Source organism: Mobula hypostoma, chromosome 20, assembly GCF_963921235.1.
Source record: "Mobula hypostoma chromosome 20, sMobHyp1.1, whole genome shotgun sequence".
NCBI lineage: Eukaryota > Metazoa > Chordata > Chondrichthyes > Myliobatiformes > Myliobatidae > Mobula > Mobula hypostoma.
In genome coordinates, this window is record NC_086116.1 from 16,220,613 (window position 1) to 16,239,248 (window position 18,636).

At 41.2% G+C, this 18,636-nt stretch overlaps 1 protein-coding gene across 6 annotated transcripts in view; it reads right to left on the reverse strand.

Annotated features, from left to right (window-relative positions):
* LOC134359345 (non-muscle caldesmon-like) overlaps positions 1 to 18,636 on the reverse strand; it is a 247,289-nt gene that overhangs the window by 137,239 nt on the left and 91,414 nt on the right. For 5 of the 6 annotated variants that reach the window (XM_063072464.1, XM_063072461.1, XM_063072467.1 and 2 more), the window contains exon 2: positions 17,405 to 17,520. In XM_063072464.1, coding sequence (XP_062928534.1) covers positions 17,405 to 17,481 — 77 coding nt within the window. In that variant the 5' untranslated portion in view covers positions 17,482 to 17,520. Of the gene's footprint in view, positions 1 to 17,404; positions 17,521 to 17,954; positions 18,077 to 18,636 lie in introns of those variants that run through there. The other variant, XM_063072463.1, reaches the window with a different exon arrangement.

Genomic DNA, 18,636 nt, shown 5'->3' on the forward strand with positions numbered 1-18,636 from the left:
ATATATGAACACTATCTTTTTGTTATCTTTCAGGAGTGATGGGAGGAATCCTCCACAACCTGATTTGTAAAGGAAGCACGCAGCTTGCTAACTTCATTTTCAAATATCCTGATACCAGAGAAATCCTGGAAGTTCGACATTGCCGCAAAATCATCATTGTCCAAAAACAGGGTAACCACCAATGATCTCAAAGGTTCTGCCCAATTGTTCTCTTGCCATAGCCTACAAGGTAAATGAGAAGCTCATATTTAAATAGTACGAGGGAATGCCCTTCAAATTAAGCAGGCAGGCTTCAGAGTTCTCCAACCAATTCTCAGCAATAACTACCAACACTGAAGTCCAATTTCAAAGGCAGATGAAACAAAAGCATGGCATGACAATGACCTGCTACTGAAACTCCCATTACTGTAAACCCCTCAGGATTATTGTCAGCCTGTGGTAATACCACAAGTTCTATGTCTACCTTGGTGACAAAAGCAGCTAAATGCAGACACTTAACCAGCCTTCCACAGAGGTTAATTCCAACTAGTGAATCATCAACAAACAGGCTTGCCTCATATTCAGTCCAGGGAGCCCATGTTTGGCATCAGTACTGAGGAACGCAAGTCGGACTCTCATATGCTACGTACACTGCTGCTTCGGTCTATCCAGCCTAATCAGCAACATCAATGAGCCAGCAGAACGACAAGGCAGCTGGGAAGGAACTTTAGGTTTCCTTCTGTGGAAGGCACTTAACCTTGGGCACTATCCTAGATTATCTTTCTTATCAGCCTCAGCCATCCAAAAAGTTAAAACAAAAGGCAAACCTGGTCTAGAAGCTTGTTGAAATACTGTGGAGGAACAGTAGAGGCCCCTGTACGCTCTGCTGCAGAATGCAACTGATTTATGGCCCTCTAGTTGCCACAGAAAGACGTCTGATGTGAAGCTATATGCCAGCAGGTAGGCAGGGGCCGGGATGTTCAACTGGCTCCAGCAAATGGTTACTGGAACTGGTCTATATAGTCAGCATGCTACTCATCGCATCCACCTCTGCGAGAATGAGAAAGTGCAATGCCGTCCAAGTGAACCGCGTGTACTTGGCAACACAACCACAGAGTCGTAGAGCACCACAACACAGAAAAAAGCTCTACAGTCCATCCTGTCCACACTGAACTCTTATTCTGTCTGGTCCTATCAACCTGCACCTGTAGCCCTCCCATCCATGTAATTATCCAAACCTCTTAAATGTTACAATCAAACACACATTAACCACTTCCACTGGCAGCTTTCTCCACACTTGCACCACCCTCTGAATGAAGAAGATTCCCCTTAGGTTCCCCTTCTGTAGTTCCCCTTTTATCCTTAATCTATAACCTGTAGTTCTAGTCTCATCCAACTTCAGAGGAAAAAAGCCTGCTTGCATTTACCCTATCAATACTGCTCATGATTTTGTATACCTCTATCAAATCTCCTCTCAATCTCAGTCCAAGCAATAACCTTGTAAATTTTCTCTGTACTCTTTCAATCTTTTTGGTATCTTTCCTGTAGGAAAATGTTACTGACTGATTAGATTAGTTTTTTTTTGTCACACGTGCTTCGAAATGTACAGTGAAATGCGCCATTTGCATCAAATCAAATCAGCAAGGATCGTGCTGGGCAGCCCATCTATATAACCGTGCTTCTGGAGCCAACATACCATGGCCACAACGCACCAACTCGAAACGTACATCTTTGGGTGCTCTGGTTTTGGCCCACATTCCAGAGGAAACACACATGGTCACAGGGAGAACGCACAAACTCTTTGGAGGCAGCTGCAAGAATTGAACCTCAATCGTTTATCACTAGTTGGCGCTGTAAAGCAATGCGCTAACTACTGTACTACCGTGTTACAAGCTGCAGGCACCCACGGCTTCTGTTTGTTCAAAACAGAACAAATGTCCTGTTTGATTAGCTTTATTTGTCACGTATACATCGAAACATACAGTGAAATATGTGGTTTGTGTCAATGACCAGCACACTCAAGGGCGTGCTGGGGGCAGCCCACAAGTGTCGCCATCCAACAGAGCATGACCATAACTTACCAACCCTAACCTGTATGTCTTTTTAGGAATTTGGGAGGAAACCAAATCATCTTGCAGTCACGGAGAAAATGAAGAAACGCATTACGTGGTGGGAATTGAAGCTCGATTGCTGATTTATGGCACTGTAAGGCATTATGCTAACCCCTACATTGTTGTGCTGTCTGTGTTTAGTTTGAACAAACAGAAGCAGTGGGTGTCTGCAACTTGTGAGAGTTCTACTTGCTTCCCTTATTGCCAATGTTTGTGTCAACAATGCAAGGCATGAACACCCTGGATTGGTGAGTAAAAATCACATCAGAAATTCTGGGAAATGGCAGGTAACATCCATGCCAATGGAGCAAACTCAAAAGCCAGAGCGTAGGAATGGAGAAACTGTTCCCTTCAGTGGGAGGAACAAACATCCAGCCAGTAGAGGCTCATAGGACTGACCTCCCCAAAGATAGCAGACAGATCTGAACAACCTCCACAAAGATCATGGATAATATAACCACCATTCTGGCAGTGCTGAAACCAGCAGCTCAATATCATGGAACACAGCACTTTTATCTGTATATTGCTGCAGAAGACACCTCATTTATCCACTTGTCATCTCAGGATGTCCCAGATCGGATCAGCAACCAACAGATCTGTCTAATCATCCTTTTTAGCCATTGGAAAGACCCATATTATGGAATGGACTCTGTTATGGAGGCCATGACTAATGGAATAAAAGTCTATTAAGTTCACATGATAGGGTCCATACAGAAGCCCACAATTTTGTACAGATTCTATCAATAATGTCCCAGACCTCAGGAAATTTTACCAATATAAAAAATGCATAGTTGGATGTATGACTAAGTTAGGCAGCCCCGTCAACAATACGTCAGCTATGAACAGCTGGTTGTATTTATACTATGCTCCATTAATGTAGCTAAATGGCCCAAAGCACTTTCCAGAATTCCTATCAAATACTATTTTACATCAACCCACATAAAGAGAATAAATGTCAGGAAAGGTAGAGGCAGCTTGACCCAAAAGCAGAGCAATGGGGATAATTTAGCAATCAGCAGCATCTCTGATAATAAACTACTAAATAAAAAGCCATGAGGGGCCACAAAAAAAGAGAGAACAGATGCTGAATAAAACAAGACAACAAGGTGACTGAAAGCTAGGAGCAATTGGTTGATACTGGCTGGTTCAATGCATGAACAAGGACTGTGAATGAGAGCTGGGTTTAAATAGGATGCAGGTTATGGGTTTAAATAGGCTGCAGGTGACGGGTTGGAAACAAACAGCAGGTGACTCCTGTTAACTGGGAAGAGATTGGGAGGTGTCTGTCTGTGCAGGCCTGACAATGAAGAGATACCCAGCTAAGTGGAGGAGATGACGGCAGTGAATTTCGAGGAGAGGCAAGCAGTCTCTGAAGCAAAGGGAATTGTTCACAACATCAACTTGAAGGACCAGGAAGGAGAGTTGGGTATTTAATGATTTGTCGGGAGTCATATGAGGGGAAAATTTCAGCAATAAGCTGAGCGTGGAAAGAGCCTGGGGGGGTGGGGGTGGGGGGTGGGTGGAGGAGGTAGAGAAAGATGCAAGTTCAGGGCTGGAGCAGGGTGGGAAATTCTTACATGCTATTGGGTTGACAAGTATTGTTGAAGCCCTCTGCTGCAACTCTGGCCGAGCCAGACGTACAGTAGAAATGTTCAGACTAGTGATCTCCCACCTTGCTGCTGCGGTTGTTTGAAGGGCAGATTTTAGGAGAGTAACAGTCTGCCGCTAACTCCAGAGTGACCAGGAGCCCACGGAAAGTTGATTTCTGCACACGTAGACTGAAAGGTCAGTGGTAGCTCGGCTCATATGTTTCACAGAGAGGAGGTATTGGTTGGGTAAGAATAATCCTCTTCCAAAGGAACCTGATCTCTGCATATCCATCCTAAATTATAAGAAAAAAATTGGAGAAATACTAAGGGAATCCCAGTTTTCCAAATTAAAGTTGTGAGACTGCTGAAGCTCCGAGCAAAACCCTCACTGAAGTAACCAGGGATAACTCAGCACCCCAAGCACATAAACTACAGAAAAGGTATTCACCTTCTAACGTTATCAACACAATCTGATATATTGACCTCCTGACAGTCCAGATTATTCATTTCCCTTTGATTAAATGAGAGCAAAGAGAAATCCTGGTTAAAACCTCAGGAAACAGACCAACTGGGCACCCGTGTACAATCAACGGAAATATATTGAAGCATTAATGTGAAACTTTCACATTTTTTTGCATCTGAGCACATGTTAAGCTGATAGCTTATTTTAAAGGCAATAGAAGATAATATGTCCTGTACATACACGCTTCCTAATATAAATTAAAATTCTGTTTATTTGGGAAAATGGGTTTACAAAGTCATAGAGAGATATAGCACAGAAACAGACCCTGTATCCAATCCATCCACCCACTTTCACACTATTCCTACCCTATACCCATTTTATTCTCTCCCCTAACATTCTCCCACTCAGCTCGAATCTATGCACTAGGGGATATTTACAGTAGCCAACTACCCTGCAACGTGGGAGGAAACCAGAGCACCCAGAGGTCAGAGGGAGAACATGCAAACTCCACACAGATGGCACCAGAGGTCCAATTGTTGGAGCTGTGACAGAGCAGCTTTACTACTTTTACCAAAGTCCCCATGCTGATCGATCAAACCAAGAGGGAAATTGTCAGTATAACATATTGTTGCAAAATGGGTTGAAGTGGAAATGAAGCAAAGAGTGCTCTACTGAGCTTTTCCTCAAGACAGAATGAAGAGTCTTTCACACTGCTCTGGTTGTGCTTACTCATTTGGGAGTGCTGCCAGGGAGGTTCAATGAGCAGTATAAACATTTCTCACCTGAGTTAACAAGTATTAAACAAAAAAAATTTGTTTCTTTTAAATTTGCCTAGTTTGGGCTGGAAAGCCAAATTGCAGGTTATATTTTGCAGACAGTGTTCCCTTAAGGCAGAAGGATATTTAGTCTGGCAGAACAGCAGGTGAATGGTGCTGCACATTACCTGGTTTGACAGCAATGACTTCACTCCAATAATAATAATAATGGGAATTTTTGAGCCATGAGCTCTCTTACTGTCACACATCCAAAACTCCAGATTTCGAAATACATGCCAATTCCTCATCTCTTTCTCAGGTTAAATCCCTTTAATATAATACTCACCTACATATTTCACCTAGATGTTTTTACATTGCCCAATACAGCATTGACTTGGAGACAAGTAGCACATCACATTTAATGACCATAATAAAGAGATATTACTGATTGAAATAATAAGTGGCCCTAATTTTGAGACTGGTTTGGTGAAAACGCAGGCACGTCCCTCCCTCATCCCAAAGGAGAATTTCCAAACCTCTCCCTTAAACGATAATCCCAAAGTGGATTGGAAGTCTTTCATGTGGCACAATGATTTTGTATGCTGTGTGATGGGATTTAAACCTGCTACTAATTATGTCACATACACATAAATTAGAAGCTGAAATAAGTTACATAGCCCTTCAAACTTACTCCACCACTCCACTGATCAGGAATGACATAATTGCAACCTCTACTCCTCATTCATGTTCACTCTTACTAATCAAATACCTACCTACCTCAGCCTTAAAAATATTCAAAAGCTCTGCTTCCACTGCCATTTGAGGAGGTTTGTTCCAAAGATGAACAACGCTCAGAACATGAATAAACTTGCCTCATCGCTGTCTTAAATGGATATTCTCTCATTCATTAACAGTGATATTCCAGACTTTCCCATAAGAGGAAAAATCCTCTCCACGTCCACTCTGTCAAGACCCATTGGGATTTCGTTTGTCCCAGTTGAGTCTCCTCTCAGCTCTTAAAACAACAGCAAATACAACAAGTCTAACTTGCTCAACTTTGCCCCATACAAGAGCCAACCAATTCCCAGTAATGGCCGAGTGAACCTTCTCGGAATTGCTTTCAATTCATTACCATTTGTCGTAAAAGTCAAAGTAAACTTATTATCAAAGTCACATATGTCACCATATACAACTCTTGAGTTTCATTTTCTTGTAGACATCCTCAATAAATCCAGAGAATAATAACCATAACAGAAACAATGAAGGACCAGACCAGCTTGGGCATTCAACCAGTGTACTAAAGTCAACAAGCTGTGTAAATACAAAAAGAAAGAAATCATAGTAATAAACAAATAAGCAATAAATATTGAGAATATGAGATGAAGAGTCCTTGAAAGTGAGTCCATAGGTTGTGGGAACATGATGGGGCAAAGTGAAGTTGAGTGAAGTTATCCCCTTTGGTTCAAGAGCCTGACGGCTGAGGAGTAATAACTGTTCCTGAAACTGGTGGTGTGGAGTCCTGAGGTTCCTGTACCTTCTTCCTGTTGGCAGCAGTGAGAAGAAAGCATGTCCTGAGTGATGGGGCTCCCTGATAATAATGTTCTGCATCGATGAGCTCAATAGTGGGGTGGGAAGGCTTTATCTGTGATGGGCTGGGCCATATCCACTACATTTTGTAGGATTTTCCATTCAAGGGCATTGGTGTTTCCATACCAGGCTGTGATGCAACCAGTCAATATACTCTGCACTGCCCATCTATATAGGTTTGTCAAAGTTTAAGATGTCATGCCGATTTTGCAAACTCCTAAGGAAGTAGAGGTGCAGCCATGCTTTCTTAGTAATTGCACTTAACGTGCTGGGCCCAGGACAGGAACCCTAATACTTTACACAATACTTCATCAGGTTTTGTGATGCTTCTTCATCTTCACAAACTTGTCCTTTGTGATCTTTAATGAGACCAATACCATTCACTCAACCCACAGCAAGCCAATGGAGAGCTGAGGCGTGCTTTAGGATTAAAGTGGCCCAACCTTATTGGGTATGTTGTCACAACTGATGCTCTGGCAAATCAGATTTTAAAGTATTTTGCTGATTGAACACTTCCAACACAATACTGTTGGGAGATAGAGGGTCCCACTTTCCGGTGAGGTCACCCTCTGCAGACCACCTCTGCTTTCTCCTCCCCACTCCCCTCCAATCCACACAGTGCTGCTTAGCACAATTACGTAGACAATACTTTCCAGGCCCCTATCCTATTGCTGATCACCTCCAGCTCTCCTCTCAAGCTGGATGCATGGAGACTTCCTACATTTACCTCTTTCCCTCATCGAGACAAATCCACATCATGTTTATTCATTTTCAAAATTTTATTTTTCTTACGACATGGAAGAAGATGTATCTATGTTGGCTCTCCGGGTATCCTGAGCAATCCTAATCCACCGCTTATTTCCTGTAACCAATCCTCTCTAACACACCCATCAACTCCCCTCGATTCTCCTCAGCTACTCCAGGGTCCAGTTTGGACTCAGATCCCCAGAGCTGTTCAGCAGAATCAAAGAAATAAGAGAAACTAAATCCGCACAGCAAGCTTGAACGTAGACACGTTCAGAAAATGCAGTTTAACACTGATAAGCACGAATTACAGATTCTTTGCCATGCACTTCCTGTCACCTTGAGAATTTTTATGACCGATCTGTTCCAATTTCACAGCTGAAGCAGTCACCTCATTTAAAGAAGGTCTCAGAGATGTTGTTACAGGCCTGTGCAGGAAGAGGACTTTTCCCTGGGAGTATAAAGATTTTTTATTAAGCTTACTATTGCAGCCTCACGAGCAACATCACCATGTGTTACAGAAATAAGGCACTCATTCTACACAGAAATCTGTGCTGACAGTTTAGTAGGATATCCAGTTTACACTGTGATATCCCCATGAAATGTCCAGAATTCCCACTGGGCTAGAATGTGCCAAGGTTAGCACTTTCTACCCAGGCACTGTTGAAACAGACTTTCTATAATCTTGAACATTGCAGGAGCTGGATGAAAAAACAATGCTCGGAGTGGGAAAATGAGTATCCAAAGAATTTCCTATCATAAACATTATGTGCAGTTAAAAATACTCTCTCCAGAGATTATGAAAAATACAAATACCAACCTACTATTTATATCAAGCTTTATACAGAACCTAGCTGATTTTCCAACAAAGGACTTGTTTGAATCCGAGGTTTTTTTTAAAAAAGATTCCAGAACAAACATAATGGAAAATGAAAACTGGCTACCAAATGTTACTTGTTTAATGAGGCAGCTATTATTGAGAAATCATCAGTATTTCAAGAATTGCAGCTTTTAACACTTTTCCCCATTGAATCTGCCAAATACGTTGCAGTTACTTGAAATAGCCAGCCTTTATAATAATATGCATTGAGCACAGATAAGTCCTGAAAGATCAGGTTTCCACAACAGAATTCCTAATGTTGTTTGTCATTCTCCAAACCAGTGATGGTGAGCATCAATCAAAATGAAGGTAGATGCTAAAAAAAATGATAATCTGAAGGTCAATCAGAAGTTTGGGAGTCCAAGCCCGATGTCCAAGTCTGAAGGATGGAGACTGGAAGTGGGAGGCCTGTACTGGTAATGGAGGACCGTATTTGTCTGGGGTGGGTGGGAGGGAGGAGTGTGGGTTTGTTTTGCTGTTGTTTTTTTATTTGTTGTGTTCTGCTGAGCATTGTGGGTATGCTGTTTTGCACTGGGAAGGTATGATGACACTTCCAGGTTGCCCTTACCATGACACCAGATGTGTTGGTTGTTAACTCAAAGAGCATGTTAAATTGCATGTTTCGATGCCCTGCACACGTGTGATTCTGAATCTGACTCAGAAAGATGGAAAATGCTGGAAACACTCAGCAAGTCAGGCAGCACCTACGGACCTGAAAATTCTGATGAAGGCCTTGGATCTGAAACTTTAACTCCCCCTCTCTCTCTCCACAGCAGCTGTCTGAGCTGCTGAAAGTTTCCAGCATTTTATGATTTGTGCTGAATGTCAAGGTTTTTGACTCCAATCTCTCATACAAGCACATAGTGGTGAATGGTGAGATGCACACATTGCTGGCAGTGCAAGTGTGGCTGTGCAGGAATCAGGCAGCCTTATACTGCCAAGCCAGTAAACTGTTTTAACAGCAGGTTGCATCAATCCACAGTATTTCCATAAATTCAGGGGATAGAATTCAAAAAATCTTGGGAAGGGGAGAGAATACAGGTAGGGGGGTTGGCTGGAATGGGAAGGAATCAGAGGGATGGAAGTTTGTTCAGCAAATGGGGGAGGAAATAGTGAGGCATCAGAGTGGTGACTCGACAGGGAGTGGGAAATGGCAGAGCTATAGAGATAGAGAGAAATCAGAGAGATTGCAGAAGGAGCAGTGATAGGTTGCTAAGGAGATTCCATATGAATTTGGTAGCAGAGTGGCAGAAAGAGTAGATATAAAGAAGAGTACAGATACAGACATTGAAGAGAGCACAGGGGGATGGCAGAGACAAAATAGAAAGCAAGAGAAGAAATGGCAGGGGAAACACTATGGACAGAACAGTGGAGTCAGTAAAGCTGTTGTCTCAGAACTCTGATGCTGACCTGCGACTGCACGAGCTTCCCAGATGTTCCAATTTCTTCTCACCTCCTAGAGGCGGGTGGTTTGGTAGGTTAATTGGTCAATGTAGATAGCTCCTAGTGTGTAGAGGAGCAGCAAAATCTGAGATACTTGTTGGGAATATGGGGGGAATAAAATGGGATGAGTGTTAAAAGTAGTTGGCATGAGGAGCTTTTTCTATGCTCAAGAACAGGGGTTCCTAACTTGGGGTCTACCGACCCTTCAGTGAATGGTAGGGGTCCATGCATAAAAAAAGTTGGGAAACCCTGCTCTAGAACTTCATAACTTCAGCATGAAGTTGGGAGATATTTTAGTTCATTGTTTCCTGTCAGCAGGAGCTACTATAAATTTTTGAAATTATTTGTGTTAATGATATCTTATGTTCCAATATGCTGAATGCTATTTCCAAATGAGTGCAGGGTGTTGGCTCTTCATCAGTACATTGCTCTGTTCCTCCCTTCCTCATTTAGCTTCCCATAAAATGCATGTAGTTTATTGTTCTTGACACTTCCACATGGTGTGAGTTCAGTACTTAAATCCTGCTAATGTTGAAGGAAATATTATTGAGTTCTTCATCAGACTCAGCAATATGGACATATCTTCTCTCCATCTTTTTCAGTGATTTCTTGACCATAATAATCTTTCTTTTTTGTCCATTCCTAATACTGTGGGATTCTCAGTGGGAATAACCAAAGATTATTCCCTTGAAAGAAGAATACAGCTTATGGAGAGACACAAACCATGTTATGCTTCAATAGACATATCACACACTGGTCTACAGGTACCAGCTTACCTATGTGTAACACCCTGCATTCCTACAGAGTCAACAGAAAGATGGAATCCAAACTCGATGTCAGCATAAATACAACTGCTTAATAGTCCTTCCAAGAATCCTTCCATGTGCTTCTTGGAAGACAGTATAAAAGAATCTGAATTCTAAACATCCCAAAACCTAGCATTAACACCTCTGTAACAGAAGGCGAGAAAGGACTTGCATCAAACTGATGAGAAATCTCATGAGTACGCACACTCCTATCTATTGGGTAAAAAAGCTCATTTGAACTAATGGCACATCAACCCCGTGGTAGGAGGTTTGAGAGTTCAAGCCCCACTATAGGCAGAATCACAAACTGCCACCACTGCCTCCCCACCCCCACCCCATATCTCCATCAATAGAGAGCTACATTGCAACCTCTTCAAACCCAGAGTCACTGTGATTCCCTGAGCTGGAAATTAACCACACCTGTTAAATAAAGCAAAACAAGAACTGAAAACAATGAGCATCAAATCAAACTCAGAAAAGCCCCAAAATACTTCTTTTAAAAAAAGAGTGGCTGTGGAGATGGAACAGGAGAGAGGATGAGCAGGAAAGAAACCCTTCTCTAACTAAATAAGACAGCTGCGGTACAAAGAGATGCCATTTTAAGGGTTTGCTAGCTGAAGAAAAAGGAAAGAATGAATGGTCTTTGTTTTGCACCAACGAAATATCATTCCACAACAAAACGCATGTGAAGAATTTCATTTTGATTTCACAGTTGGGTGTAACTGAAGACATTGGGGATGTTCACACCTGAAAAGTCACAACTCCATACCATGGTGGACACTCCAAGCACAACGCTCCGGGTTAGCAATCTCTATTCAGAAGTTGTCCCTCCCTTGGACATTATATCTCCATTCAATAACTCCAGTGATGAAGTTCAGTCACCAGTGACAGATATGCCATGTACTTTTAGTGCAATACAATTAGTTTCTGAAGTACACTTCATTTAGGCATTTGGTGACAAGTTAAATGACTGGATTTAACTTTCCCAATGATCACCATGTATATTGTACATGTCTACTTATGCATAAATAGGAAAACATGTTTGCTGAACACTTGCCCTGCCACAACTCCTAACATGTAATCTTGTTGCAAAATGCAACAAGGTATGTGAGTGCTTTAAAGCTATCTTCCCCAATATCTAAAGATAACCAAGGTATCCAACCAAAACTTTTCCCTCTTGGTCTGTCTGGCATTTATCTTTCAACTGACATCACCAAAGATTATCTAGCCATTGTGCCATGACTGTGATTAAATTCTCTCATTATCTACATAGATACTGCAAAGATACTGCATTCTATTGGCTAGAAAGGCGATAGGTGAAGCCAGGTGAGTGGGAAAGGTAAAGGGCTGGAGAAGAATGAATCTGATAGGAAAGGATAGTGGACAATAGGATAGAGGGAAGGAGGGAGACCTAGGGCATAGTAATAGGCAGGTGAGAAGAAGTGAAAGGTCACAGTGGGGAATAGAGGAAAAGATGTGCATGTACTTTTAGTGAATACAAGTAGTTCCTGAAGTACACTTCATTTAGGCATTTGGTGACAAGTTAAATGACGGGATTTAACTTTTCCAATGATCACCATGTATATTGTACTTGTCCACATAAGTTTAAGTAGGAAAACGTGTTTGCCGAAAACTAGGCCTGCCAGTACTCCTAACATGTAATCTTGTTGCAAAATGCAAGGTATGTGAGTGCTTTAAAGCCATCTTCCCCAATATCTAAGGATAACCAAGCTATTCAACCCAAACTTAAAGAATAAATGGCCATTGTCTGGACCAATAATTCTAATTGATAGACTGACCCAAATCAAAAACCATGTCAAGTGTTCTGTTTGACTTCACTGCATGTAGCTGAGGACATTGAAAACACTCCATAGCAGCTACATATTTGAAAGGCTACAGGTTCTTGTCCATGAATTCCTGGTTGAACAGCTGGACATCGAACCCAGGCTCAGGTCACTGCCAATTGGTTCAATGTTCCTAGTGATCACTGTGAATGATTTAAATAGGTCAAGTGCACTCAGCCACACTCCAAAACTGATCATACTGCTGAAATGTCAAAACCGAACTAAAACTGACCTTACTCTCATAAACCAATGCAGGGTCAGTCAATAACAACCATACTGGGCAAATGGACTGCTGCTGCTTGTCATTGATTGGAAACAGCTGCCACAAAGCCTCCAGATCTAGAAAAGAAGGAGATTTACCATTCACCTGCTCAACAGAAGGGGTGTAGAGCCCAACATCTAGATGCTGGTCAAAATGGGACACCTGTTGGTGATCTGAAAGGAATGTGGAGTGAAAAGCCTCACCATCGTCTACTTGCTCATGAGCATAATTACACTTCACCTGGGATACATTACCAGGTGCAAGATCATAAGGAGGTGAAACTCTTGTACAAGAATCCCCATCGTTTTTTATTATATCCCTACACAATAAACACTTCCAGATACAAATTGAACAAGAAATTAGCCATGTAGCTTTGTAGACACTTTGCATGGCAATACAATATGTGTTAATGGGATATACAATATCATTATGGATGAGATTAAACTGCAGCTCTGTCTTCTTAGGGATATATAAAAAGATCTCGATAATAAGATGATATGCGCCATGCAAAGGTGAATTCTATGAAACAGTTGCTAGTCCAGATATTAAAATTTTCCTCTCTAACCAATTGTACCAAAAGCAGATTTTCTCTTCAGGAACTTCAATTAGAGTCCGTGAAACCTTCCCAATCGATAATACATTTGTCAACATTTTATTGGGATGTCATGAGGATGTGATAAAATGCGGCTTTCAACACCGATACAGTTGGATGACACCAGCAGGGATGACGGCAGAACAGCAGTGGCTGGAATTTCTGGCAGCAATTCAGAAGCCACAAGATAGATACATCCCAAAGATAAAGTAGTGTTCTAATGGGAGGGTGAAGCAACCGTGGCTGACAAGGAAAGTCAAAGACAGCATAAAAGCAAGTGAGAGGGCATATAATATAGCAAAAATTAGAGGGAAGGTAGAGGATCAGCGAGCTTTTAAAAACCAAATCATGGCAACTAAAGAAGTCATAAGGAGAGAAAACATGAACTATGAAGGTAAGCTAGCCAATAATATAAAGGGGAATATCAAAAGGTTTTTTCTCCCCAGATATAATGAGTAAAAGTGAGGGGGGAGAGGATATCAGAATGCTGGAAAATGATGCTGGAGAAGTGGGTAATGAGGGACAACGAAATGGTAGAGGAACTTAATAAATATCTTGTGTTAGTCTTCACTGTGGAAGATGCTAACAGTATGCCAGAAATTTGAGAGTGTCAGGGGCAGAAGTGAGTGTCATTGCAATTACTAAGGAGATGGTGCTTGGAAAGCTGAATGGTCTGAAGGTAGACAAGTCACCTGAACCAGGTAGACTATACCTCAGGGTTCTGAGGAAGGAAGCTGAAGAGACTGTGGGGACATTGATAGTGATCTTTCAAGAATCACTAGACTCTGGAATGCCTTCCGGAAGACTGGGACATTGCAACTGTCACTCCATTCTTTAAGAAAGGATAGAAGCAAAAGAAAGGAAATTATAGGCCAATTAACCGACTTCAAAGGTTGGGAAGATGTTGGAGTCCATTGTTAAAGATAAGATTTCAGGGGACTTGGAGATACGTGGTAAGATAAGCCAAAGTCATCATGGTTTCCTTAAGGGGAAACCTTGCCTGACAAATCTGTTGGAATTCTTTGAGGAAATAACAAGCAGGATAGACAAAGGAGAGTCAGTGGACATTACTTACTTGGATTTTGACAAGGTGCTGCATAGGAGGCTGCTTATAAATGGGGAAATGATTCAGAAACCAGGTGAGCAAAGGGACCTGGGAGTCCTCGTGCAGGGTTCCCTGAAGATTAACTTGCAGATTGAGTTGGTGGTAAGAAAAGCAAATGCAATGTTAACATTAATTCTGTGAGAACAAGAATACAAAATCAAGGATGTAATACTGAGGCTTTATAAGGCATTGATCAGACTGCACTGGGAGTGTTGTGAGCAATCCCCTCATCTAAGAAAAGATATGCTGGCAATGGAAAGGGTGCAGTGGACGTTCGCAAGAATGACTCCAGTTTACAATAATTGGAGTTTAGAAAAATGAGGGGGAATCTCATTGAAACCTATCAATATTGAAAGGCCCAGATAGAATGGGTGTGTAAAGGACTTTTCCTACAGTGGGTGAGCCTAGGATCAAAGAGCACACCCTCAGAATACAAGGATGCCCCTTTAGAACAGAAATAAGGGGGACTTTTTTTTAAATCCATCAGGCGGTGGGTCTGTGGAATTCATTGCCACAAATGGCTGTGGAGGCTGTCATCAGGCATATTTAAAGCTGAGGTTGACAGACTCTTGATTAGTAAGGGCATCAAAGGTTATGGGGAGAAGACAGAAGAAGAGGTTCAAGAGGGATAATAAGTCAGTCATGATGGAATGGCAGAGCAGACGATTGTCTTAATGGTCTAATTCTGCTGCTTTATTTTATGGTCTTGTGGCATGACCAAAGTAAGGCAAAGAATCCATTGCCACACTTTATTGCAACCTTAAACAATTTGATTCAGAAAAAATGCAGATGCCTCGATGGCAACAAACCAAATGCTTGAATAACTTTAGTGTTATTTTTGTGTTCATACAGTTTCAGCAAAGGCCCAACAGAATGATTTGGTCTTCAAGTGGTAGGAAACATCTATGGATAATGGGCTAATGGAGTAGTCCAATGGGTAAGAGATCCCTCCTGTTCTCTCTCTGATTTTGCGATCTCAGAATGATCCTTTTACGCAGTGATGTTAGTTTTTGGAAAAAGCTGGTGAGGACAAAGTACAAAATAGGGTCCAATATATCATAGGGAACAGATGGAAGACTTTATTTTCTGTGCTTTGAAAGAGACTTAAGCATTTTGTGATCCAAAAATAAACAAGGAAGGATAGATTTATCCAACTGGAACCAAATTGGGACATTTTCCTCAGCAGCTGCTGATCTCAGGATTAACTCTGGTTCATGTCTTCCCCCCAGGCTGACAGTTTCTGCTTAATCTGCTCACGAGGATAGTTACCTTTTTCCAAACAGTCCACAGTGAAGAATGTTGAGCTTTTCAGTATCGCAACAGTAAAATTGAGCAAGTACACTAATTGGTACATTTTTAAACAAAATTAGCTACTTATCAGAGGAATTCACAAAAGACAAGGAAGCATTTGTGGGGAGAAAAACAAAATTAATGTTTCAGGTTGATGACCTTACGACAAATCTAGATCTAATTTCAGTGAAAGGACACTGCCTGGAATATTAACATATTCTCTTTCTACAGATGCTACCTGGTCTATTGAGTATTTCCAGCATTTTCTACTTTATTTCAGATTGCTAACATCTACCACTTTGTGATTTTTAATTGCTTACCTACCAGTTCTAGAACGGAACTATGATGACAAGCATATTATATAGCTCTGTGAATACTGTTCACCATTTTGGATTTCATTTGCAAGTTTCTGTTACCAGTAAAACAGAAATTCTCCATTTTTATAATAAAATATTTCTATCTTTTTTTCACTACTTCCCGTCCTCCCAGCTCCTCACAAAGTTTGAAAATCACTTCTCAGAACAAACTAAAGCAAGTCGACTGTACCATTAGCAAGCAGTACATCTCCAATGGTAGCATAGTGGTTAGCATAATGCTATGATAACAACATGGATTCACTTCCCGCTGCTGTCTGTGTAGAGGTTGAATTTTCTCTCTATGACTGGGTAGATTTCCTCCCACATTCCAAGTATGTGTGGTTTAGCAGGTTAGTTGATCACATGGGTGTAAGTGGACAGGACGAGCTTGTTGGGCTGGAAGGACCTGTTACCTTACTGTATCTCTAATCATGATCAGTATCAAGAGAAATGATTAAAGGTATACAATGGAAATGAGCTGCTGACTTCCTGATGATTAGAAACATAGAAAATAGGTGCAGGAGTAGGCCATTCAGCCCTTCGAGCCTGCACCACCATTCAGTATGATCATGGCTGATCATCCAACTCAGAACCCTGTACCTGCCTTCTCTCCATACCCCCGATCCCTTAAGCCACAAGAGCCGTATCTAACTTCCTCTTAAATATAGCCAATGAACTGGCCTCAACTGTTTCCTGTGGCAGAGAATTCCTCAGATTATCATTGGTAATGACATTGCATTGCCCTTAATTAACTTCTGAGTGCCCAGATATTATGAGCATATGAGCACCTTTGCTGTTGATACTGTTAATCCATAAGAGGTTAACTTAACAAATTTAACAGTCTGATTTCAGCCACTTGCTCTACTGTGTCAAAATCTGAACTTTCTTGGACTGGATTCATCAATCCATGCTGTCCTGAGGAGTTTTGCATTATCAGAAGTTGTTCAAGTGCACAATTTAGATCCCATAACAGCATCCAAAATGGATAGAATGCCCATAATATGCTGGCCAAAGTTACTCTCTTAAACTGAAATGAAAGAACAGATTATCCGTTTAATTTATATTTGTGAGATCTTTCTGCCTACTAGTCAAAAGAACCTTTGCTCAAAGAGGGTATTTTTATGAGTTTGCAAGTTTTATGCTGATCTTGCTAAGTGTTATTTAATTACAGGTATTGTCCTTTGGCAGTACAATACATTCTGAAGATTTTTAATAATGTTAGAAGTAGAATCTGTTGATGACCACACAGTTGTTTCAATAATCAATGAGCCAAAAGGAAAATCATAGGTGAAGTCTTACTTTAAATCAGTTAAAATAATACCAATAAATTCTTTCTAGGAGCCAAGGCATTTTAAAATAATAGATTTAAAGTCACACCAGCTCTCTGACAGCTTTCACAAGTTTATGATCCGAGGTATATTTCACACTCCCAGTGTAGGTGATGTATGTGTGTGGAACATCTGATATCTTTATATTTTGATCTAGTGACTTCAATCACATCACCTCCATTCCAAGTTCGTCATTCGCAACTTCGCTATGCATTAGAAAGGCTGAAAAAGGTAACTTTGCTGATAAAGGCGCTGTATACAAAGCATTACCTTTCCACTTCTCTGCGCATTTCCTCACGCTTTTTCCTGCGTTCCTCCCTACGACGTTCAAACTCATCCATATCCATGGCTTACGGGCAAATGTTCTGCTCTGCCTTGATATAAATCTGGAAATAATAAGGGTAATAATTACAACACTCAGTAAGTATCAGATGCATATACAAACATCAGCAAGATTAAATGCACTCACTATACTGTTTACCACATCAGGTGTCCCCAGGAAACATGGGTTTCCCTTTGGTTTGGTGAATCAGGACTAAGTGGAACTGCTTATGTATATTGGTACCATATACAGTTGTTAAATTAATTAAGAAACATTAGAAGCTTAGTTAAAATGCATGGCTCTGAGAATTGTTACTGCTGAATGAATTGTAATAATGCAAACAGCAGGACCACAGCCGTGCAAATATAAGGCAGTCAATTTCTCTCTTACTCTCTCCCCATTTCAAATATTCTGTCAAACTGAACTTGCATTGTAAAGTGTTTAAATGAAAATTCTAGTATTACATGCTAGAAGCATTTTATGAAAGATCTGCTTTACCAGTAATGAATGTCTCCAGTTGAACAAGCTAATGGGAAGTAGGAGAAAACACACGTAGCATCACTGGAACCACCCAGAAATCTTCCGTGAATTAGATTTTCTCATAGCAGGAAAGAAAAGTCTGCCCAGTCCCTGCAGTTTAATCAAACTGTTCCTTTTCCTGATATCTATTAGTCCTTTAAATAGTACTGTGTGGTGATGAACAGTGCAGAAAGTGTTCCAGCCCTGTGAGACAGTCCTTTTTCATACAGTGAAATCCGCAGAGCCCACAACTAGAAAAGGCTATTAGAAAAGGAAAAGCTGGTTTCTCTTTCTGCTGCAGCCTTGTTTACAGAGCTGTCAGTGGTTAGCAAAACTCTGAAGGGAATCTGGCATTTAAGGCCAACTCTTAGATTGTTTCCTGTGCAGTGCTGGAGGCCTCCACTTCCTTTGGAATCCCAGCTTTGGCTGTTCAGCAAGAACTGAAAATATTTTGTAAACCCTGTGCAGACAGGGGCTGCCTGGATACTGCGGTGAAGGCTGCCTGGGGTCAGCTGAGCTTGGCTTCAAGAACATGCTTTTGGTCGTGTCTCTTGTCAGAAGATTGAGAAAAGTTGCAATAAATATGTGGCAAGGGAGAAATTTCCCTGAGGTCACTCAAAACTAGACATACATCTATTTTTATGAGCAGTAAAACAAATTT